A 24,978-nucleotide genomic window follows, 5' to 3' on the forward strand; every position below is an offset into this window, starting at 1 on the left:
CAGCATCTCTGAGCTCAGAGCTACTGTGACAGGGGAGAAGGTGCATGCAACAGGGTTTGAATCGGCTGGGAGCATCTTAGTAATGTCTTAGCAATAAGGCAGGATGGGATGATGCTATCCCTGGAAGTTTCTCAGGCCAGGCTTCAAAATGTACGCAAATGGCCTACACCAAAAGCAAGGGCATTAACAACTTGTCCTCCTGAGGATTTACCCCCCTTCCTGACCAGGCCATTTTTTGCGTTACAGCGCTGCATTCCTTTAACTGACAATTGCGTGGTCATGCAACGCTGCACCCAAATGAAATTTATGTCCTTTTTTACCCACAAATTGAGCTTTCTTTTGGTGCTATTTGATCGCCTGTGTGCTTTTTATTTTTTGCACTACTAAAAAAAAAAAAGGCTGACAATTTTGAAAAAAAAAAACAATATTTTTGACTTTTTGCTATTAAACATGTTCAGTAAAAAAATGTAAGTCAAATTTCGTCATAAATTTTGGCCAAAATGTATTCTGCTACATGTCTTTGCTAAAAAAAATCCCAATACGTGTAAATTAAATGGTTTACGTGAAAGTTACTGTATAGCGTTTACAAATGGCGGTATAGATACTGGATTTTTTTTTTTACTAGTAATGGTGGTGATCAGTGATTTATAGCAGGACTGTGGGACTGCGTCGGGCATTCTGAAGCTGTGGGGAACTGATTTGGTGTCACTGACATCCCCAGTGACACCAATACAGTGATCAGTGCTAAAAAAAAAGCACTGACACTGTACTAATCGCACTGGGCAGGAAAGGGTTAACATGAGATGCGATCAAAGGGTTAACTGTGTGCTGGGAGTGTTTTATTAGGGGGCTGTGTCCATGTGCTTCACTGACAAAGGAGAAGAACTGTTAGACTGTTAAACAAACAGTTCTTCTCCCCGTCAAAGATTGTCAGAAATCACTGGGCGCCGGCGAGTAATCAATGGCCAGGGCCCGGTGATTGACAGCCACAGCCAAGAATGGCGGCACGAGTAGGGCGCGTGCACGCCCCCCACCGAGAAAAGCAAAATCACATATATACGTGATTTTGCGCACCCATGCCACCCTGTAGCAGTATTTCTGCTATAAGGCAGACGGGAAGCGGTTAATTAGCTTTACCTGCCCAGTTTGTTTTTATCTGCAGGTGCCCCTTACGGGCATAGGCAGCTTTTGGTAAAGGTGAACTAACCCTTTGAAGAGATACTGGAGTTACTGTATATTCAGGTTCTGCATGCTTGATTTCACAAATAACAAGAAAAGGTGCAGCACAATAATAAATAATAATAAATATTATATAAATAAAGAGTCCATGCAGTCCTTAGATAGGTGAAAACCACCAGTGATGTCAATTTGATATAATGGACCACCCATACACAAAATGTAAAAGATTATAAATCATCCAGCCGACTCCTTCTTGTGGACAGAATGATAGATCCCATTATCCAGAAGAGCACTCTAAGCCTCTCAACTTATAATTGTGATCCCTGAGCTAACAGGTAGGTCATACAGCACTTTCCCATACGGGTAACAGACTTCCACAGCCACCAATAGCGGTCCAGATAGACGGACCGTCCAATATGTAGTAAAACTGAATGGGAGCAAAAAACAGGACAGATTGTGTTCTCTGCTACATATACCAAAGTCTTATTTAAACAGAAACTCACATTTATAAGGTGAGAGGCCTAGAATGCTCTTCTGCGTGACAGGATCTATCAATCTTTCCACAAGAAGGAGTCCACTGGATGATTTATGGCCTTTACATTCCCTACTGTGTATGGGTGGTCCATATTATCGGATTGACTAGTGGTTTTCGCCTATCTAAAGACTGAGGAACTCTTTATTTATACTTATATTTGCAATATTTATTATTTATTATTGCGCTGCACCTTTTCTTGTTGTTTGTGAGATCTTTGAAGGTATTATGAATTTACCCTTATGGTGTACACTTGCAAATTGGTAGATTATATACACTTGGTCTGTGCTGATTTGTTTATTTAGATTTTTCTGCATGCTTGATGCCACATGGAAAAAAAAACAATTCTTTAGAATTGAAATCGTTTGCAATCTACTCCTCAGCTGCTCTCTGGCCTGGCATGTCATGGCTAATGAATCTACGCTGACTTCAGCAGACTGAGAGCAAGCAATATGATACAAAGAGAGTGACAGAGGACTGAAAACTGCTGGTAGTAAGTTGGTGACAAGAGTCTCTGAGCCAGAAAACTAAATACATAAATGATTATGTAGCTGGGTGCCCGCTGGTCAGAGGAGTGCTTGGGCTCCCCCATCACTGCTGCTGTGCCACAGGTTGGAGGAATAGGCTGTGTGTTCCTGTGCCAGTTCTCATTCACCCCCACCTCTATCACTGGACTACTGGAACTTCAGCAGGTCTTCATGTGTTTACTCTCCCTGTTTGTGAGGGGAAAGAGGGCTTGGTAATGCAGCCGATCATGTCCCCCTCTCACCTGGATGCTGCAAGCGTGCAAAGGCCACTGAGAACTGCATTCTGTGAGGCATGCCATACAGTGTAGGCTAATGGTCTTACAAAGGTGGAGAGAGTAAGCTTTTCCTGGGCAAAGGACCAAAAGTATGGAAGGATAGAGTGGGAAGATAGAGAGTGCACACAATACCTGTTGCTGTGGATGTCTGCACCAGGGAGACAGCTACAGAGGGCTGGTGCCTGGGATACAGGCTGAAGACTAAGCCACTAAGAGCCTCTTGTGATGCTGACTGTGAGGTACAGACCTGCTCCTCCTACCTATCAGTGCCCACATTCAGAGAGACTGAGCCTGACAGAGTCTGAGGACCACATAAAGGTTGTTTGCTGTGCTGGGACTAGACGTACAGAGACCTGTAGCTGTGTGTACCTACAGTCAGGAAGAGCCAGTGAGAACCTGATCACAAGAACTGAGCCTTCTTGGACAACTTTCTGCCAAGTGTATCAGACCAAATCCGTTGCACACGTGGAGTAGTGAGTGGAACTACTGAGCTTAATTCCTTACTGCCCACAGTTAATGCCAGTAGAGACCGTGCCTTACTTAGCAGTCCATCAGCCATCCATTGTGTACAGTCTTAAAGGAACAGTTTCACCTGCACCACATTACACACAGGTCCCAATGATAGCCGGCTTAGTATTGCCAAATAAGTGCCAGGTACTTCATAGCCACCTCCAGGTGTACTCCTTGTCAGGAACACATACACCCACCCACTATTTGAACTGTATGTATAGAGTGCACTCAAGGACATTTCTTAGTTCATTTCTTAGTTACCGTATTTTTCGCCGTATAAGACGCACCTGACCATAAGACGCACCTAGGTTTTAGAGGCAGAAAACAGGGGGAAAAAAAATTCTGAACTAATGGACTGCAGACACAGTACAGGAGATGACCAGAGACTGCGGACAGCACAGGGATGACCAGAGACTGCGGACAGCACAGGGATGACCAGAGACTGCGGACAGCACAGGGATGACCAGAGACTGCGGACAGCACAGGGATGACCAGAGACTGCGGACAGTACAGATGACTGCTGACCTTTGGGGAGGTGGGGAGCGGGTACCTGAATTTGACAGGTACCCACTCTTACTTCCGCAGAGTTTTTGTTTGATCTTACCTGTTCCTCGATCCAGCCGCGCGCTGTCTTCCCGGCTTCTGTAATGGCGCTCGGCATGACAGCCGGGTGCCCAGTGCGCATGAGCGAGAAGCACTTGCGCTTTGTGATTGGTCCGGCGGCTTCTGGGATCTGTCATGTGTCCCAGGTACCGCCTTACCATTCACAAAAAGCACCGCTTCTTGCGCATGCGCACTTGGCACCCGGCTGTCATGCCCAGTGCCCACACTACAGAAGCCGGGAAGACAGCACGCCGCTGGATAGAGGAACAGGTAAGGTCCCGCTGCAGAGCTGAGCGGCCGGCCCGGTATTCTGACACGGCCGCGGTGGAAATACCGGACCGGCCGCTCCATATTCGCTCTATAAGACGCACTGACATTTCCCCCCCAGTTTTGGGGAAGAAAAAGTGCGTCTTATACGGCAAAAAATACAGTAGTTAATGTTATATTTACCACTGTGCATATCAGCTGAAATTTGGTTTAACTTTATTGCAGTTAGTTAATTGCCATATTATAGGTTGGTGCACACGCTATTTGGTCTGGCCTGTTCAAATGTGTTCAGTCTACTGGTTTATTCATTGTCTAACTTGCCTTACCCCATTACATCTAGTTATTCTACCATCAAGTTGCTTGCAGCCTATTTTCTGTGCAATGTTAGGGTCCATGCAAATCGGGCCTAAAAAAACACTTCTTCAACAGGAGTTTTGCATTTTTTCTCTTGCCTTTAGAAGCAGCTCAATGCTATCCTAAGTAACCATGCACTTTAGGGTGTTTAAAGGCATTTTTTAAATGGAGAGTTCAGAGGCAGAAAAACAACATCACAAGTGCATTTTTGAGAGGAGTTTCAAGGCAGATAAAAACGCTAAATGCTCATATATGAAGAAAAACACTGTTTAGGAGCGTTCACATTTTCAAGTGTAAATTGAAACATGAGCAGAAGGCAATGTTTTGGGGACAAAAAAACACTCCTAAAAGCAAATGCCCATAAACTCTCCTAAACTTTTGTGAAATACGAGCTACTATGAGCATTTTTATACAGTTTTTTCTGCCACAGGTTTTGGCATTTTTTTCTGCTCCACGTGTGCATGGACCCTTATAGAATGGAAGCATACTAAGGCTACTTTCACATTGCCCCCTTGCAAAAAAACGCAGTAAAAATGCATATTAATTTTTGCTGTGTCTCTGGTGTACTTTGCACCTGTGCAACAAAAATGTGACTCAAACAAGGCACCAAAAGTGCAACCATGGGCGCATTTTCTGATGTGTCTTTGCTGCATTTTCTATTTCGATTGCATTTTCATTTCAATGGGGAGGTGCATTTTTGGTGCCTTTTCTTTTTGCAGCAAGTAGGTCCTTGAACATAGCAGTGAACCCGCAACTGACTAGTGTTCCATAGCATTTCTAGACAAATTTGTCTTCAATTTATTCTCATATAAAATTTAACAGAACAAAACATTAGAAATAATGATACCATGTACAACTAGAAAAGCTACAATTTCTGGGGAAATTGTGTGAAGTGTTCTTGCCTCCACCAGTAGTCTACAAGTGGGCGGAGTAACTGGGTGGAGTGGTTTGAGTAACTGTTGTTGGTTGGAGTGGAGTTTAGAAATCATGTCCTGATTTTTCAGCTCACACTCTAGCTTTTGTCAGCTCCCACCCTAATTTTGAACATTTCGCCTTTCATTCCTATGGGACCAATTTCACCACAAAAACGCCGATATTTCGTGAACCATTCGGCGAAACGTTCCACAAAGTAATAGCACACCAATCAGGAACAATCCGCACGTTTCGGTATATTACTGTCTATGTAGTGTAAAAACTGTGGGAGGAGTTATGGTGGTAAATTTGGCTATAATAATAAGCATATATATGTGAAATAACAGTAAGTGGTCTTGCCATGCAAGAACACTTAAATAAATGAACATACAGATATCACAGATGTGGAGATGATCCAAGTGGGTGGGTGAAAGTGATACCATACAATGGGAAGATGAAAGGATCAACATCATATATTACAGAGATATGAAAAAACATGGTTTCAAGGGGGGATTCCCCAGGTGGGACTTATGAAACAAAATTAAACTAGAAAAGCTACAATTTCTGGGGACATTGTGTGAAGTGTTCTTGCCTCCACCAGTAGTCTACAACTGGAGTGGGCGGAGTAACTGGGTGGAGTGGCTTGAGTAACTGTTGTGTGGTTGGAGTGGCTGGAGTAACTGTGAAAAGTTTGGACTGGGCAGAGTAACTTTATGGAGTGGGCAGAGTAACTGTGTGGAGTGTTTGGAGTGAGTAAAGATAGCAAACATTACACTAACCAACTGATTGATCAAATTTAAAAAGTGCACATGGCAAGCTTGATAGAGTGAGAAATGCATTTCAACTTTTAATTATTTATATAGCACATTTAATTGCAATGTTGTTGCCCAAAGTGCTTCACAGTTACATTAAAACATACATTTATAAAAACATTAGCAGCATTATCACCTCAAATACTCTCTGCTGTAGAAAACTTATTTCCAAACCTTTAACCAGAAGCTGGCCAAACTGTCACGAATTCAAAATTAGATTTCAAATAGGGCAGAGAAGAGCGGTTAAAAACAAACTGCTCCAAATTGCTCACTTCACTGGCGTCTTCAAATGGTCGTAGTTTTAAAAACTATAAATCCTACGGCGAAGAGCTTTATATTGTGAGAATCACAAGACCCAGACCTACATTTTGATGCATAGTATGTCTCTGAAATATTAAAAATGAAGGCACAGTCGCAGTTTAGAAATTGCCCTTCAAATTTGAGGTGGCTAGAGTGGAGTTTCAATGAATGTCAATGGGCGGAGTGAGTTGCAAACAAATGGTCATATTGTGAAAACTATCAGGACTATGGCTTAGTCGGGGACATTTTTAGTGGCAGCAGGGATAGCTGAACGTTTTGATATAAGATTTGTGTAGGTGGGCTTGAAAATTAGGGAGTGATGGCAGTTTAGAAATCATGTCCTGATTTTTCAGCTCACACTCTAGCTTTTGTCAGCTCCCACTCTAGTTTTGAACATCCCGCCATTCATTCCTATGGGACCAATTTCACCACAAAAACGCTGATATTTCGTGAACCATTTGGCAAAACGTTCCACAAAGTAATAGCACACCAATCGGGAACAATCCGCACGTTTCAGTATATTACTGTCTATGTAGTGTAAAAACTGTGGGAGGAGTTAGGGTGGTAAATTTGGCAATAATAATAAGAATATATATGTGAGATAACAGTAAGTGGGCTTGCCATGCAAGAACACTTAATAACTCCGTACAACTAAGCGTATAACTCAAACTAAGAAAAAATATTTTAAAAAGTATAAAAAGAAAAGAAAAGAGAGAAGTTAGTTGTAGAAATAATAAAGGGCCAGAAGAGAGAGGGTCAGGAGATGGGAACGGCAAAAGCAGGGTCAAAGAAGCCTCTTACCAGGACCCCACCGGTGGACATTTCGAAATGAAACGGGGTAGCAAGGCTCAACTCCATTAGGGAACAACAAGGGAATGCATATCTCGGAGAGTCGAAGAGTAGGAGAAATGGAGCCAGATCGAGCACAGCAACTTGTGTTTATTATAGGTATCATTGGCAAACGCCAGCATTTCCTCAATATGGATGATATCATTAAGCACAGAAACCCACATCGGAAGAGGCAGGGGGGTGGCGATTTTCTAAAAGAGGGGTATCAACTGGCAGGCCGCAGATGAAAGAAATGCAACAAACGTTTCTTCTGTGTTGCCAGTGAACCCGGCAATATGGAAAGGAGAGCAATCTCCGGTGAAGGGGCCAAGGACTCACCATAGATCCTGTTATATACATCAAAAACTTGATACCAGAAGGGTTGTATTTGGTCACAATCCCACCAAATATAGAGCTGCTTTAGTAAAACGCCAGCAGAGAGTAGGTGTAGAAGGAGAAATTTTACAAAGGGAGAGGGGGTCCCTGTACCATCGAGAAAGGAGCTTAAAGTTCTTTTTCTGCGAATAACAGGAAATAGATGATTTATGAGTGAAATGGAATGACGTGGACCAGTCTTCAGCCGATATGTCTTCACCCAGGTCTCAAGCCCACGCCTTAGAATAGAGAGAGAGTTCAGAATGAAGAGCATTGTGTAACACTTTGTAGAGGGAAGCTAAGACATGTCTCGGTGGTAAAGAGTGAGAGTACAAACGCTCAAACTCAGAGAGTGGATGATGAATGTAGGAGGAAGAGTATACGTGTTTGCAGAATGAATATAAATGTAAAGTGGTCAACCAATCCCTAGGCCCACCCTCAAGAAGTGGAAGGCCCGATTGGGGGGAAATAAAGTCTTGAGCTACGGGCCATGAGTCGCTCATAAAGGGACTGATAGTAGAAGAGCCCAACCCCCCCCAGGAAGAGCGTGGTTATCAAATAGGGGTAATTAGGGAGAGGGATCAAAAGATAAGAGTGCGATGATGCCCCATGTATACCACAGCCGTAGTAACCACAGTCAATGGGGACAGGCCGGGAAAACGCCGAAAGTCATGGCCATAACCCCATGGTAGAGCCCAAAGATCAACCTGAGATAGATCTTGTTCTACCATATAAGAGGCTTTACAGAAGGGTCTGCGGATTCAATCAAGCATCCGAGCTAGTACAGTACAGCTCAAAGTTAGGCAAACCCACTCCACCCCCCCGTTTTGGGTAAGTAGATAACCTATATTTTAACCTTGAGAACCCTTGGTGCCAAATAAATCTGATCGAAAGAGAGCGTAGAGAGAGGAAAAAACTCTTGGGCACAGAGATCGGTAGAGTCTGGAAAATGTACAGTAATTTAGACATCCATCTTGAGGGTATTGATACATCCGAACCAGGGCAAAGCTGAAGTGCCCCATGAAGCCAGATCTATTTTGGATACGTGAAAACAGGGGTAAGTAATTAAAAGAATATAGAGCTTTAAGATCGGCAGGAATCATGACCCCCAGCTATGTAATAGCCTTTGGTTGCCACTGAAAAGAAAAATTAAAGCGTAGGTTCTCCAACACATGGTCAGGCAAAGAGATATTCAAAGCCTCTGTTTTAGAGATATTAAGTTTGAAGTTACAGAATAAACCAAATCTGCGGAATTCGTGGAATAGACTAGGGAGTGAAATAAGTGGATGCTTGAAAGTAAACCAGAAGGTCATCTGCGTATAGGGATAATTTGTGATGTGAGGTGGAAGTGCGGATGCCTAAGAGTCATTAGCTCATATGGCTATGTGTATAGGAAACCCTCAGCGCTATGGACCTCCTAAAGAACTTGTGCAGCTAGCATATAATGTGTTCCCATGTGTAAAACATAAATAAAATTTAAAAATGCAGCGCAACAAAATATATACATATATGGTGCTAACAATATAATACATGCAAATGAAAAAAACAAAAAACTGTGCTTGTGAAAATCAAAAGGAAAAAGGATAGACAGCCAAGAGAGGAAGATCAGAAAAAGGAGGAAAGCGAGAAGAAACTAGTAGATAGGTGAACTGTCCAAATAACACACAGTGTGTCACTACAAAGTACACTGAAGGTCTAGGTGGGGAAGGTGGGAGGCGCATGTATCCGATCCTGACCCAGGCCTCCCACAGGCAAATGTTAACCTTGAGGGAGGTCACCACCATGTGAGAATGACCCCCCCACTACAAAATGTGTTCAGTAAACCCTCAAACAGGCATGAAAAGATTTAGCTTCCCCCCCCCGACAAATAACCAAAACCTGGCAATGACAGGGCATGAATGAATCAAACAGGAAGCAGACCCGAAGCCCCATAGACTATGGCTGAAGGTGTCCCCGCACGCCACAGCAAACGTCAGTGGCGGGACCCAGGAATTAGCCCCAAACCACAGTCCCAGAGTATAAAAGAAAACAGGCACAAATATAATTCACAGATCAAACAGAGCGTGTTAAAAACGTTAGCAAAAAGGAGAAGGGGAGAAACCTCATAATTTACACGGGTAGGAGATCAGCCCTCTGAGATCTTCTGGGAGGAGCATCTGGAACGTTTCTTCTTCTTTCGATTGGACCGCTGCCAGGATGAAGGAAATGGAAGGCCTGGGCTTGGGAGCTGAAAGGGCCAGTCCGGGAGGGAAACATAAGGTAGTTCGAACACACCGAGAAATGTGGGCAAGTCCCTGAGAGTGCGGAATTGTGTGGATTTGCCATTTTGCGAGGCATGAGTTGAAAAGGGAACTGCCACAGGTAGCAAATATGCCTCTCCTGCAACATCTGAGTGAGAGGCCGCAGGGCCCTGCGCATGGCCAGAGTCTGCCGGGAGAGGTCAGGGAGGAGCATCACTGGCACTTCATTGAATAGGATGGTATCTTGAATGCTGGCTGCACACATAATGGCATCCTTGACCTTGAAGTAGTGGACCCTGCATAGGGTATCACAAACAAAAGATGTATCAGGGTTCCTGGGGCCCATCGTGCGATGTATGTGGTCCAACTCAATATAGGTGTCTTTAGGTTGGTGTAGAGTGGATTGAATGTGGCGGTAACAGCTGCGGCTAAATCTTTAGATTCAATGGATTCTGGTATGCCCCTGATCCATATATTTTACGGCGGTTCCAGTTCTCAATATCATCTTGTTGGTACATGAGTTGTTGAATTAAGTCCGTATGGGAGTTAAGAGTCTCTTCATGGGATTGTAGGGCATTGCACAGGCCGTCGGCGGTAGTTTCAATCTCTTCCATACGCACACAAATATCTTGTTTCAGAGATTTCTTGTTTGTATGTATTATATGCCATGCAAAGCAGTGTGATTACTGTGAAACACTAACACAGGACACAAAGTAAAATGGCACACAGCTAACCCTTTGATCACCCCACATGTTAACCCCTTCATTCCCAGTGTCATTAGTACAGTGTAAGTGCTTTTTATTAGCTCTAACCACTGTATTGGTGTCTCTGAGGATGTCAGTGACACCAAGTCAGTTCCCCCCAGTGTCAGAATGCCCACTGCAGTCCCGCTATAAGTTGCTGATCACTGCCATTACTAGTAAAAATAAAAAAAAATAAAAAAAAAAGCCCAGTAAATATACCGCCATTTGTAAACGCTATAACTTCCATGTAAACCAATTAATTTACACGGATTGGGAATTGTTTTAGCAAAAACATGTAGAAAAATACATTTTGGCCTAAATTTATGACGAAATTAGATTTTTTAAAATTTTTTTACTGGACATGTTTAGTAGCAAAAAGTCAAAAATATTGTTTTTCTCTCAAAATTGTCGGACTTTTTTTTTTATAGCTCAAATAATAAAAACCACACAGGCGATCAAATACCATGGAAGGGAAGCTCTATTCATGGGAAAAAAAGGACGTGAATTTAATTTGGGTGCAGCGTTGCATGACCGTGCAATTGTCAGTTAAAGCAATGCAGCACAGTAATGCAAAAGATGGCCTGGTCAGGAAGGGGGTAAATCCTCAGGAGGGCAAGTGGTTAAACCAATATCAATGACATCTAACAAAAACCTCTACATACTTATGTTTCTACTCCAATTATTGACCTTTAAAATAAATCCAAGTGAATAAACTGAATGTTAAAATAAGACTTGAACACGGAATGAAAGAACGCTAGGTTTATCACTTCTTATTAGTAAATTAACATGTTATCTATTCTTACAATGAATACTACAGAGAGGACTCATTTTCCATGTTATGATTAAGTGCCTGTTGGTATGAAACGTGTCAACACTTGCTCTTGCTGTGTGTCATGCTATTTGGACATTTTTGATTTTTTCAAATAAACTTATGGATCTTAGTGGTAACAGTGTATGGTCAGGACTCATTTAATATTTTAATCCAGAAAACTTATTTGGCTAGACAACCTGTCATTTAAGAAAAATCATAAAGTGGTGCTTGAGACACAGTTACCACTTTACTTTGGCATTCAGAGAGACAGACTACAGGTTGCCTGTAAAGCTACTGACATAAACCCATCACTTATGGTTGGCCTCCCTGGCCAATTGGATGGTGAGGGAAATTGGTGGGACATCTTTGATTTCACATGGAAGGTGAACCATGGCTTTGGTTTTAAAGCACTTGATGCACACCTATGCTGATACCCCTGTTCATGTACACAGTTTACTATGCTTTTAAGCAGGTGTATTTACACTCTTAAAAGAATGTAGATAAGCCTAGAGTTGTTTTTTCCACTGCATTATACACAACTAATCAGGGCTAGCACTATCACTAACCTCCTTCTGCCCAAGTAACCTACAATACTTCCCAGCTGATATGGCGGATCTTTCTAATACAAATCAATAAACAAATAGAAATTTGGCCGTACTGTTTTATGGGCTGAACTATCTTTACAAGAGTACAATTTTTTTTCCATCTTTTTACAAACTATCTGTAAATTAACAGACGGTTATCAAGCTTGATGATCCCTTTAATGTACAAAAAAAAACAAAAAACCTTTTTTTGAATTTTACACAAAAAGGTCTTCCATATGACATTGATACATTAAAGATATTACAAAGAAAGTAGACATAAATTCCAGCTTTGTTTTTACAAACCTTTCTAAAGAACTACAGGTAAACATGTAAATGTTACAGGAGGTCATAAGAAAAAGATGTCAGACATAAAGTTATCAGTGTGAAGGGAGGTGTTATATTTGCTCAGGTACCTGACCAGCTGTCAGGCAGCCCTAGAATGGCAATCTGGCAAGTCTGGTATTTGCTAGAAGAGATGTGGTGTCTGAAAGAAGTTTGCAGCCAGTGAAGTCTGAGAAGTCACAAATCTTGATCTGCATGCTTGTTCAAAGCCTGTTGGTTAATTAACAGTGGAGTCTATTTTCACTGGCTTTCTTTAAAGTGGTCGTAAACCTCTGAAATTAAAAATGAACAAAGCATATCCTTCTATAGTGTATACTTGGCTCAACCCAAAGTGCCAAGTGTCATTACTCTTTGCTGACTGCTATCTGCATGAGTCACTTCTATGCTGACAAAAGACAAACTCAAAGGACAGCCCTGCCCCCCCATCCAGCATACAGAAGGTGATTGACAGCCTCAGCTGTTTATGTTTCCCTATGAGAGTGTGTAGGGGGGGTGACCTCCATTCATGTATCAGATTACACTGAGAGTTCTCCTCATTATGCTGTGCAGTTTTTGGCATCAGTTCCCTACCCCCTGCCTTCTGAAGCTGAGTTAAAAGACTGTGATCTGTTTTTTAGAAGGCTGTAGAGGAGGGAGTGCTACAGATAAACAGATACAACTTATGTGGGAGGATGTATTTCATCTATGTGTATCAGGAGAGGATAGTCACTTCACTGGGTATATGTAAGGGTTTACAACCACTTTAGGACTTATTTAATAAAAATGTACTAATCTGAGTCCTTGACTAATGCAGAAAGCTATCATAACGCTAGCGAAATGCTATGTTATTGGAAAGTGCTGTATACAAATTGCAATATTACCTAGGAGAGATCCATGTTATAAGAGGGTGCAGCACATTAACAAAAAGATCTGTGTGATGTGGGAAGTATCCTATACTGTGCATTGGACCCTCACAGATGTACACTCTTCGATGTGCTTGGAGATCTGTGCAGGTCCTCACAGCCAGCTGCTTGTCATTGATGTATACAGACTACCAGCACAGAACACCTGTGCATCCCACGCAGGTGAAGATAGCCCTTCACATGGGTGTACAGATCGTTTGAATGAGGCCTCATAAAGCACAGCGATGTACTTTACAAATGTGCATTACACTCCCCTTGCTTCTGGACACTCCAAGGGATACTGGAAAGTAAAAATGCAGGTGTAAGTAAAAACAGAGTAAACTCTGTTCCACTCTCTGCTCTAAATAGACCCATTTTTTTTTTTATATAAACAGTTTATTTTACCTTAATTGTATGAGCAGCACCACTCTGTTCAGCCTACAGAAACAAAGAACATACCTGGTACTTCCAGATATAGAGAAGCATGTGATTCACTCCCCTTCTTCTGATGTGACAGCACTGGTGCTTGGTGATTGGCCCAATATATTCATATAGGACTGGAAGGGAGCCGAGAGCCTTTTGCCTCCTGTAAGTCCTGACAAGGGTGACTTACATAGTACATAGGGCTTTCTTTCTTTGTTCCCAGCAACTAAACAGTGTAGCAGGAGTTTGAAAGCAAACATATATAGGTTGCTGGGGAAGGCACGTTAAAGTGAGCATGTTGCTTTGTACCACACAGGAAAAAATCACAGGCTTAGTAAGATTAAAAAAAAAGTTTAGCTCTTTTATGAGTTTTTTGAAGCTTAAACATCCAGACTGATTTTTAGCAATGTTGGTTAGTAAACTTTGCAATATATTTGTAACCAATTTTTCTGATTGGTTTCAGAAAAATGAACACGCACACAGTTACAAAATCCTAGTTTTCTGCTTCAAGGTTAATGTTCTCACAACAACGAATATTTGACATTTGGAGTTATAAAGTCATACTGTGGTCTTGAAGGGGTTAATTACCACTTCATATGGCTGCAATACAAAACCCACTACATTCATCTATGTCATACATCCATGAGATCTGAAAAAATGCCAGTTGCATATCTACTGTAGTTCTCTGTTGAATATTTGACTGAGTTCATATTAGAACTCATTGGTTCTATTAGTAGATAGCATAGGAAGTTTTTGAGTAGCAATTTTCAGGTTTCTGAGGAATATAATCTCTTTTTGAATCTCCACAACAGCAAATAAGAAGTTAATTGCTGTAACATATTTGTCATAAATATCTTTTTGTTTTGTTCAGCCTATTTTATCTTAAATTTTAGGCTCGGTTCACAGGGCCGCAACCTGAAAGTCACACGACTACGATGCGACTTTGCCAGACGTCTTCCTGGCAATTTGCTGGCGACTTTCAGATATGAGTCGCCCTGAAGTAGTACAGGAACATTTTCTGAAGTTGGAGCGACTTCAGTAGTGCTAATTAAGACAGCTCTCCTTGACCAACATGGGATTTCACATATCATGAGACTTGGGGTCTCACAAGTCAGATCCCAAGTAACAGCAGTGTGAACCGAACCTAGTAGCTTTTCCATTTGTTTAATTCTGTAAAGGAACATATACCGATATTCAGTCTGTGCCATTGCCTTGATAAGTTAGTGCTTTGGATTACTTCTCATATTGTAAGTATAAATGTATAGGCTTACTTCTGTATTAAGATTAAGCAGCTGTTTAATAACATGAACTTGTCCACTGGATGCAGCAGAATGGAGTGGAGTGTATCCTTTCTTATCCTTACACATAACTTCAGCGCCAAAATTTATTAGTGATGTAACAACTTCAAGATGACCTGCACACAAACAGAAAAAAGTTAAACATATGAACTTCTTTAAGAGGTATGTTCACATTTTAAATTCCAACTCTGGGAAACATAAAAATTGTTAGTTGCAGTGGAGCTGCACCCCCCACTGCCAGAGTTAATTGCTCGTGTAGGTCTAGAGTAGATAAAGAAGATCTGTTTCGCTGATTCTCCACTTCTCCATGTTGCTAGCCCAGTCATCACAGCATCTTCTCCTCCATGTCTAAGGTCCTGATGTCATCAAGAACAATGCAGAGTCTATAGCCCTGATGACGCTGAGGGACAGTGCACCACCAGAGTGTGGGGGAGTGCCATCTGCCAAGGGAGGGGAAGATCAGGTAAGTTAAAATTCTTTTTCTCTCCCATAGACAAGCAGTTAACCCTTGCTGAGTAGGCACAAGTCCACTACAAGGGATCATTTTGTACGTTTCCCAGAGTTGGACATTAAGTTCTAGGTTGCCATGACTTACATGACACATTTCATTGCATTCCTTACATCTCTACATTTTATAATTATTGATTTGATAATAGAATGGATAACATACCTAAACTTTAGAGCAATAATTCATGTTTTTTTACATCAGAAATAATTAAATTCAGTACATTAGATGAGATTTTATTCTTGCCTACCTACTTACCTAACACAACCAATGGTTTTAAGGCTACTCTCTCACTGAAATGGCCTGTAGCAGCTTCACAGCAGGCTTTTCATGGCATTAAATTCAAGTGTTTTCTGTATTAGTCAAATGGATGTTACAAAATTTAAAACCCCATCTACTCAAAGCCTTTTTTAATTTTTGTGCCAAGCGGGGATATGATGAAAACTCCATACGTTTTTTACTGTTAGTGGGAATATTTTCTATCACTTACTTTCTGTCAGGGCAGGAGCGATGGAAAGGGCAGACACCCTATGGTAAGGTCACGCAGCGACTGACAACAGCCACTACCCACAGACCAGAGTCCCTCAGGGCGCGGAGTCTAAGCCCCAGGCTGCCCTTCACCATGGCCCCTGATGGTGGGGATGGACTTGACGCAGCCTGAGACCAGGTTGCGGCCCCCGAGTAACCCCAGCTGTGGTATCGACTGCCGACAATGGCGTACAGCTGGTGGGAGCTAGATGGGAAAACGTGTAGCGTGGTCAGACAGGCCGGGTCTATAACAACGGTGCAGACAGTACAAGACGGTAGGCAAATAATACTCAGGTCACGGGCCGGGTTCAGCAACGGAAGGGCAGGTAAAGGGTTAAAGCAGAGAATAGTCTTGTCCAAGCCGAGTCGGTTACCAGGAGAGCAATGAGAACAGAACAAGAGCTTGCTGCAAGGGAACATACAGGACACGAATGCAAAGAGCAAGTGCAGACAACAGGCTTAAATGTGATCAAACACACCGCTCTGGGGGAGGGACCACAGAGGCCAGAAAGCATAAAAGGCTCCCACCATGTTTTGCAGAAACCTAAGATGGATGCCAGCACATGGAGCAGCACAACCTCTGAGGAAAGGTAGGACCTTGACAGTACCTCCTCCTCAAGGGCCCCTCCCCCTCCACGGCTCAACAAAAGGCTTCTGAGGAAAGCGGGCATGAAAAGTGCAGAGGAGGGCAGGAGCATGAACATCCGCGGAAGGAACCCAGGAACGCTCCTCGGGACCATAACCGCGCCAATGGACCAGGAACTGCACCCAACCGCGCACCAATCAAGAGTCCTGGATGCGGCTCACCTCATACTCCTCATGACCGTCATCCGGATGGGACGGGGCCTGGGCAGAGAGGTAGTGAAGCGATTACAGACCAGAGGCTTCAACAGGGATACATGGAAGACATTAGAGATACGCATCCCAGGAGGAAGGGCAAGGGCATAGGCAACCGGATTCAGTTTGCGGAGGATGCGAAAAGGACCAACAAAACGAGGAGCCAGTTTGGGTGCAAGCACCCGAAGATTGAGATTGCGAGTAGACAACCACACCCGATCTCCGACCTGGTATGAAGGAGTGGGCAGCCGTCTGCGATCGGCCTGGAACTTCAGGCGCTGTGCTGAGTCCTTCAAGGACTTCTGGATCTGCCCCCATGAAGAACGCAGGGCAGCAAGATGGTTATCCACAGCCGGAATGTCCTGTGGTGAGAACCTCTTAGGCAATACCGCAGGTTGGAACGCATAGTTGGCCATGAAGGGAGACATCCCGGAGGAGGAGTTGACAGCCGAGTTCCTGGCAAACTCCGCCCATGGCAGGAGATCGGCCCAATCGTCCTGATGGTCTGAGATATAGCAGCGAAGGAATTGTTCCAGGGCCTGGTTGGAACACTCCGCAGCCCCATTGGACTGTGGGTGGTAGGCCGAAGAGAAGGAGAGCTTGATACCCAACTGAGAGCAGAAGGCGCACCAGAACCTGGACACGAACTGACTCCCACGGTCCGAGACAATCACCCTGGGCAACCCATGCAGGCGAAAAATCTCCCTGGCAAAAACCGTGGCCAGTTCTTGCCCAGTTGGTAATTTCTTGAGCGGAATACAATGGCACATTTTGGAAAAACGATCAATGACCATGAGAATAACCGTATAGCCCCGAGACACAGGGAGGTCTACAATAAAATCCATGCCCAGGTGTGACCAGGGACGCTCCCCATTGGGAATGGGTTACAGAAGGCCCAATGGAAGATGCCGAGGAGATTTATTCTGTGCACAGACCGAACATGCCGCTACATAAGAGGCGATGTCGGAACGGAGAGATGGCCGCCAGAATAAATGAGAGACGACCCAGGACAACTGGTTCCACCCTGGATGACCGGCGGTCTTGGAGTTATGGTAGGTACGCAGCAGGCGGGTGCGCAATCCCTCAGGTACGAAACATCTACCATCCGGTCTCTCGGGAGGAGCATCAGTTTGAGCCGCCAAAATCTGCTCCCCAAGGGGAGAAGTCAGGCTGGTGCGAATGGCAGCCAGGATCTGATCCGCAGGTATGACCGAGGTCGGCTCAGAGTCCTCCCTGGACAACTCAGAGTATTTCCGCAACAATGCATCAGCCCTGACATTCTTGGAGCCAGGCAAATAGGAAACCACATAGTTGAAACGCGACAAGAACAAGGCCCATCTGGCCTGACGGGGCATCAATCTCTTGGCCCCTGAGAGATACGTCAGGTTCTTGTGATCGGTAAGAATGAAGACCGGAACCGCGGAACCCTCAAGCAGGTGCCTCCATTCCTTGAGAACCTGAATGATGGCCAACAATTCCCTGTCTCCAATCTGGTAGTTGCATTCTGCAGAGGAAAGCTTCCTGGAGTAGAACCCACAGGGAAGTAGGGGTCCATCGGGCGACCGACGCTGGGACAGGAGAGCGCCTACTCCCATCTCAGATGCATCAACCTTGAGGACAAAGGGCAACCCAGGATTGGGATGAGACAGTATCGGAGCTGAAGCAAAAGCGGATTTCAGAGCCTCGAAAGCTACGATGGCCTCGGATGGCCATTCATGAGGATTACTGCCTTTCTTGGTTAGATCTGAAAGAGGCTTGGCCAGCGTGGAGAAGTTCCTGATAAACTTCCGATAATAGTTGGCGAAACCCAAAAAGCGCTGAATGGGCCGAAGACCATTGGGACGAGGCCACTGCAGAACCGCCGAAACCTTCTGAGGGTCCATGGAAAATCCCACCGCGGAAATGATGTAGCCCAAAAAGGCAACCTGGGATCGGTGGAATTCACACTTCTCGAGCTTACAAAAAAGTTAGTTCTCACGTAACCATTGCTGCGCCTGCTTGACATCCTGGATATGAGATTCCATGGAGACAGAGTAAACCAGGATGTCATCCAATAAACCACCACGCACTGCTGCAACAAGTCACGAAAGACATCATTTATGAACTCCTGAAAGACCGCAGGCGCGTTACACAACCCGAAGGGCATCACCAGGGATTCATAGTGACCGGTTCTGGTGTTAAACGCGGTCTTCCATTCGCCCCCCTCCTTGCTCTGTACGAGGTTGTACGCCGCCCTAAGGTCGAGTTTAGTAAAGACCGTTGCTCCCTTGAGGCGGTCGAACAACTCGGTAATCAATGGGATTGGGTAGGCATTTTTAATGGTGATTCGATTGAGGCCCCTAAAATCGATGCAAGGCCTCAATTCACCGCCCTTCTTCTTTACGAAGAAAAAGCCCGCTCCTGCTGGGGAAGTAGACTTGCAAATGTGCCCCCGGGAAAGCGCATCCTCAACATACTCCTCCATGGCCTGATTCTCTGCAACCGAAAGAGGATACACCCTGCCACGTGGAGGAGTGGCACCGGGTTGCAAGGGTATGGTGCAGTCATAAGGACGATGGGGAGGTAAGGCACCGGCGCGCACCTTATCAAACACGTCCAGGTACTCCCCATAGTCAGTGGGCAACATAGAGTCCGAGGAGGCACACAATACCCTAACTGGCCCACGGATGCACCCGGCCCCACACTGTGGAGACCACGAGAGGATCTCGGCCATTCACCAATTAAAGGTCGGATTGTGCTTCTGGAGCCAGGGATACCCCAAAACCACGGAATAGTGCGGGGAAGAAATTACCTGGAAACAGGCCAACTCCCTGTGAACAGCCCCAATAGCTACTTCAACCGGCAGGTTCTCGTGGGTAACCTGCGGCGGTTGCAGGGGCCTGCCATCTATCGCCTCGAGAACCAATGTGGTAACTCGAGCCTGCAGGGGAATGGAGTACTGGGCAGCAAACGAGCTGTCCATAAACAACCCGCCGGCCCCAGAGTCTACCAATGCCTGGGCCGTCACCGAGCCCACCGTCCCTAGAGAGGACAACAGTGATCAGTGGTTTATTTTTGCGGGATGCCGGGGATGAGGAAACTCCACCCAAGATCTGTCCCCGACAGGATCTCAGGTGCGAGCGTTTCCCGGACGGACTGGACAGGACTGCTGAAAATGCCCACCGAGGCCACAGTACAGGCAGCGACCCTCCCGGCGCCGAGCGGCCCGCTCCCCCTCGGAAAGGCGAGCAAACCCCAGCTGCATGGGCTCACCGCCAGACAAGCCATCCCCAGGAGGCGTGGGAGGAGAGGGAGGAACGGGTGGGACAGAAAATGCAGGCGCCAGTCGGTTGGGAGGCCTCCGCAGGTGCTCCTTGAGTGAAGGCCTCTCCCTGAGCCTGGTGTCATTTAGGATCAGGAAGGAAATGAGTGCTTCCAGCTCCACAGGCAGTTCCTTGGCTGCAATCTCGTCCTTCAATGCATCTGAGAGGCCATGAGAAAAAGCAGCCACCAGAGCCTCATTGTTCCAGCCCACCTCTGCTGCCAGGGTACGAATCTCTATGGCGTTCTCGGCAACGGTCCGTGAACCCTGCTGCATGGACATGAGTAGCTTGGCAGCCGAGGCAGAGCGAGCCGGCACGTCGAATACCCTACGGAAGGCGTTGTCAAAACCGGCAAACTCGTGAATCACCGGTTTATTGTTCTCCCATAAGGGATTAGCTCAGGCCAAGGCCTTATCTGAGAGCAGCGAGATTAGGAAGCCCACCTTTGACCTCTCAGTAGGAAAAGTGTGTGGTATTAACTCAAAATAAATGCCCTTGCTGCATAGACCAGCACCAGACCTCACTAAATGCAAAAGAAAGTTTGTGGAGTTTGTGTGGAGTTTCAGACCTCTGAGGTCTGAAGAAGGAGCCTATTGAGCATGCTCCGAAATGCATTACCGCCCTTCACCTGCTACTTCTGACTCTGCTCTCCAAGCTTCATTTTTGATGCACAGGCACATCCTGGACTATACTATCTGATCCTATAGGCATAACTTGCTGCTGGACGGCTGGATGTCCCACCTGGATCCAATTACCACACGATGAGTCTTTTTAACCGTTTATCTTGTAAGTGCAAATTTTCCATTGTCTACTAATAAATTGTTAATACTGCACTTAGAGGCGCCTTCCTCTCTTTTTCTTGTTAAAGCATGGAAACAACCTACTATTAAAGTGGTTCTAAAGGTATAAGGTTTTCTGCATTAAAGGATAAGTTAACCTTTCGTAACATGTTACATGTTACACCCATATTCAAGGTGTACTGTAACATGTAACATGTTACGATCAGACCAACCCCCGCTCCCTGCTGTGACAGCGAGCGGGGGATCTTCTCCCCCCTTGCTAGCTGTCAAATTAAAAAAATACGTGGCCGTGCGGGGCTCAGCCCGGCCAAATCACTCATTCACAGTATTGTGTGAATGAATTACCATGGCACTCTACAGCAGTAGTTCCTTGAGCCTTCCTGTCAGTAGTATCTGCTTGCTCATACAGGATGTACGAGCAAGTAGATATACTGACAGGTCGGGGGAGACCTGCAGTTTGGAGACCACTGATCTAAAGCATTGCACTGGTCTCCAAACTGCAGCCCGGGGCCAGATGTGGCCCTTTTCTTATCCATATCTGGTTCTTGGGGCACTCTTCTTCCCCCTGACAAAAGGCACTATTATCCCCACTGACACCAATGATGGAACACTATTCCTCCCACTGACACCAACACTGGGGCACTGCTTCTCCCCCTAATACCATAGATGGGGCATTGTTTACTTCCACTTACACCAAGACATTATCTACTCCCACTGGCCACAGTACGCCCCCCCCTAAAGTCTGAAGGAGAGAAAACCAGCCTTTTGGTTAGAAAGTTTGGAGACTCCTGCTTCAGAAGCTCCACAAGCGAAAAATAATAAATGCACATTTTTTTACCTGCAAAAAAATGTGCATTTATTATTTTTTGTTAAAAGGCAAACTTATCCTTTAAGGTAAAAAAATCTTCCATGATCAACTAGACCCAGCTACCTTCCCCAAAATACTTACTTGGCTCCTCTTTTGATCCAGCACAGTGTCCATCTGCTGTAGCGAATCCCTCTCTACCCTCTCTTCACACAGGACTTAGAGGCGGCAGCAACAGGGGCCATTGACTCCTGATGCTGTCAATCAAATCCTGTGAGGCATGGCTGAGCCTCACTGTGTGTGTCTATTGATGAGGCTCAGTGAGGCTCATAAGAGCGTCTGCACAGGTGCCCCCACAGAACACAACTTACTATGGGGGAACTCAGAGAAAAGGAGGGGCTGACAGTGCCAGTGGGGGATCCCAGAAGAGGAGGTAAGGAGCTACTCTTTGCGATACCATTGCACAGAACAGGTAAGTATAACGTGTTTATTATTTTAGGAAATATAAATGTCTTTACAACCACTTTAACTTTGCATAGGTGAAAGAGAGGATCATGGGCATTAAGGTGCATGAGAACCCTACTGCAATACTCAGTAACACTCATGCTAACTTTCTAAAGATATGGACTCCATGGGTAGACCATAATAGCCACATAAAACTTGACTACTCCCTCCTCTCACTTTACCCCATCCACACAAAGAACAAAAGAACCAAATGCCCAGCCAGGTCCCATGGATTTCCCCCAGCCTATACCTTTTCCTCTTCCTGCCCTTACCTTTCATTCCTCTATGAAATCTGCTCCGTTCTTCTGTATTGCTTCCTTTTTTTTTTTACCCTTTCCTTCTTTACTGATCCATTAGGATTCTCTTCTTTTTCTACTACGTCACAGTAGTGTAGGCTAAATAAACACACCTTCCCCCCTCTCAGTGAATAGTCATTATGTAGTGGAGAAATTCCCATTTTAGGCTACCCCAATAAGTAATGGCACACTACCGCTTATCTTAGTGATTTCTGGATTGTCCCTAGCTCATTATTTGGTATATTCTGCACCTTTCTTGAATATTTACAGATGAATATGTATAATTTATACTTCCAATTCTGTTCTTTTTTTGGCACTGTTCAACAAAAGGAAAAAACATAAAACTTGTGAAATAAAATATCAGTGCAACAGCACACAACAAAAGATATTCTTACCCTTATATGCTGCCCAGTGGAGAGCTCTTCTATCCCGTTTATCAAAGGCATTTATATTTGCTCCTTTTGCAATGAGCAGATTGACCATCTGTAAAATGAAAGGTATAAAGGATAACAATATACTCTAAACCATAACAGCTCTTCCTACCCAGAATATCTATAACTCCCTTCACAGACCTCAGCTCAGCAGGTGACAAGGACTCGGAGCTACGGCCTTATTTGGACCAGGTGGTAAACATGTCTTGCTGACATCACCACCCCAACCCTCCACCTCATCTAATCAGAGACTGCCTTGCATTCATTCAGAAAATGCAAAGCTAGAGCAGTGCACAATGCAAACCCTTCATCAAGAATTCATTGAGACAGACGATAGAAGTTGGAGAGACTAAAGTCAGAGAGGTCAGGTTCTGAGTAACAAATTTAAACTAGCTTCAGAGAGACACACAGGGAAGTGCTTTCCAGATAAAAAAAAGTAATAGTAGGAATATTGTGATGCATGCTTTTAGTCAGAACTTTAGGGTCCTTTCACACGGGCGTTCTGTTTTTTTCATCAGCTCAGTCACATTTTTTCAAAGATAAAGTGGATCAGTTTACATCAGTTCACATCAGTTTTTTCATCAGCTTCTCGTCAGTTTTTACATCCTTTACCAATGTAAAACAGATGTAAAAATGGACTATATGTCTGTTTACATCCATTTTTATTCTGTTCTGGGGGTTTTTTTACAGAAGAAAAATAGGGTTTTCTTCCATTCAAAAAAAAGGATGTTAACAGATGCGGACATTAAACAGATGTAAACAGATGATCATCCGTTTAAATCCCCTAGTCCATAGAAATATATGGACAATGGACAGATGAAAAACGGATATATGGAACGCCTGTGTGAAAGGACCCTTACTGATTAAATTTAACATTTAACAATCCAACTGGCTGGCTGCCATTTCATTATCAACAAATGTTATTATCAGAAATTTGTGAAAAGATGTTTCCAATTGTCGAGGTCCAACACAAATGTAAAAATATAAGAAAACATTGGCACTCAATGCAGTTGTGTTACATCCTTAGGCAAAGATACCAGAATGTCACAAAAAAAGAAATGTACAATAATGATGCCATGACCTCAAGCTACATCCACACAAACCTATTTTTTTTTTTTTAAGATTACCTGTTGAAGCAAACAGGTGCTTTGGAAATGGGCACACTGTCATGCATCCCTAAAATAATAAAGTGCTGTATTTTTTAAAGAGTACACATTTCTACTCATCAGATTAATTTTTACTTTTTCTAAATCAAGTTTTTCCTGCTTATATATAGAATTTCTGAAGAATTAAGGACAGGAAAGCAACCTCACAGAGTTGAAGAAATTTCATAGCTGTGTTTTTAATGTCCTCTGTGATCTCCTGAATCTCTCCTTTTTCTCCTCGTTTGTTTGGAACAAGTAGCAGCAGCAAGGTAGGGGGGCTACATTCCTAATTTAAAAATTTAGAGATTTGGAGGAGGCTGAGAGCAATAGAAGGTACTTTTCGAGTTAACAAAATATACTTGATTAGAATTTTTCATCAGTGTTTAGTGTCAGTTTAGGCACCCATGGGAAAGTGGAAACCATCAGATCTACACAACACATCAAGTTTCCCAACTTTACATCTGAGGATCCAGCAATATGATGAGGTGAATGCAATATTTGTACATACCCTGTTAAGGCTATGTATTAAAATTTAGCTAGCTCTGGAAAACTGTGGTGGTAGAATAAAGAGGTCTATATAGAGTGTTGAGAAAAATATTGTTTTTATATAATGTGTTCTTAAAGTTTGCAGACTTCTGGGAGAACGCAATAGCTCCAGGGGAGGGATTCCCCCATCAACAATGACTGTGTTCATGGGAGAATTGAGTGATTGTCTTTCCTGAGATCTTTGGTCAGCTTAAAAGGTGTGAACCGTTGTAAAAACACCAAGGTAGAGATGTTAAAACAGCAGACAGACAGTGCCAAAGACACCTCACTGTCTTAAAAAAATGTCCCTTCTGGTGTATTTTCCTGACACTAATTGTAATTTAGAAGGTAGCCTGGAAAAGCTACGAAACACCTTCAGCATAGTTACATAGTTAGTTTGGCTGAAAAAAAGACTACAGTCCATCCAGTTCAACCATAAAAAAAAAAAGATATAATCCTATACCCACAGTTTATCCAGAAGAAGGCAAAAAACCCCAGCAAAGC

At 44.0% G+C, this 24,978-nt stretch overlaps 1 protein-coding gene across 1 annotated transcript in view; it reads right to left on the bottom strand.

The window, feature by feature from the left end:
- Nucleotides 1-24,978, bottom strand: part of ANKRD44 (ankyrin repeat domain 44) — a 350,654-nt gene that overhangs the window by 224,541 nt on the left and 101,135 nt on the right. Inside the window, exons 6-7 of the mRNA XM_089692691.1 lie at nt 22,769-22,856; nt 14,770-14,912 (exon numbers count right to left, since the gene is read on the bottom strand). Coding sequence (XP_089548817.1) covers nt 14,770-14,912; nt 22,769-22,856 — 231 coding nt within the window. The remainder of the gene's footprint in view (nt 1-14,769; nt 14,913-22,768; nt 22,857-24,978) is intronic.

The sequence above is a fragment of the Staurois parvus genome, unplaced genomic scaffold, assembly GCF_062004578.1.
Source record: "Staurois parvus isolate SC_StPar_1 unplaced genomic scaffold, SC_StPar_1.0 ptg000601l, whole genome shotgun sequence".
NCBI lineage: Eukaryota > Metazoa > Chordata > Amphibia > Anura > Ranidae > Staurois > Staurois parvus.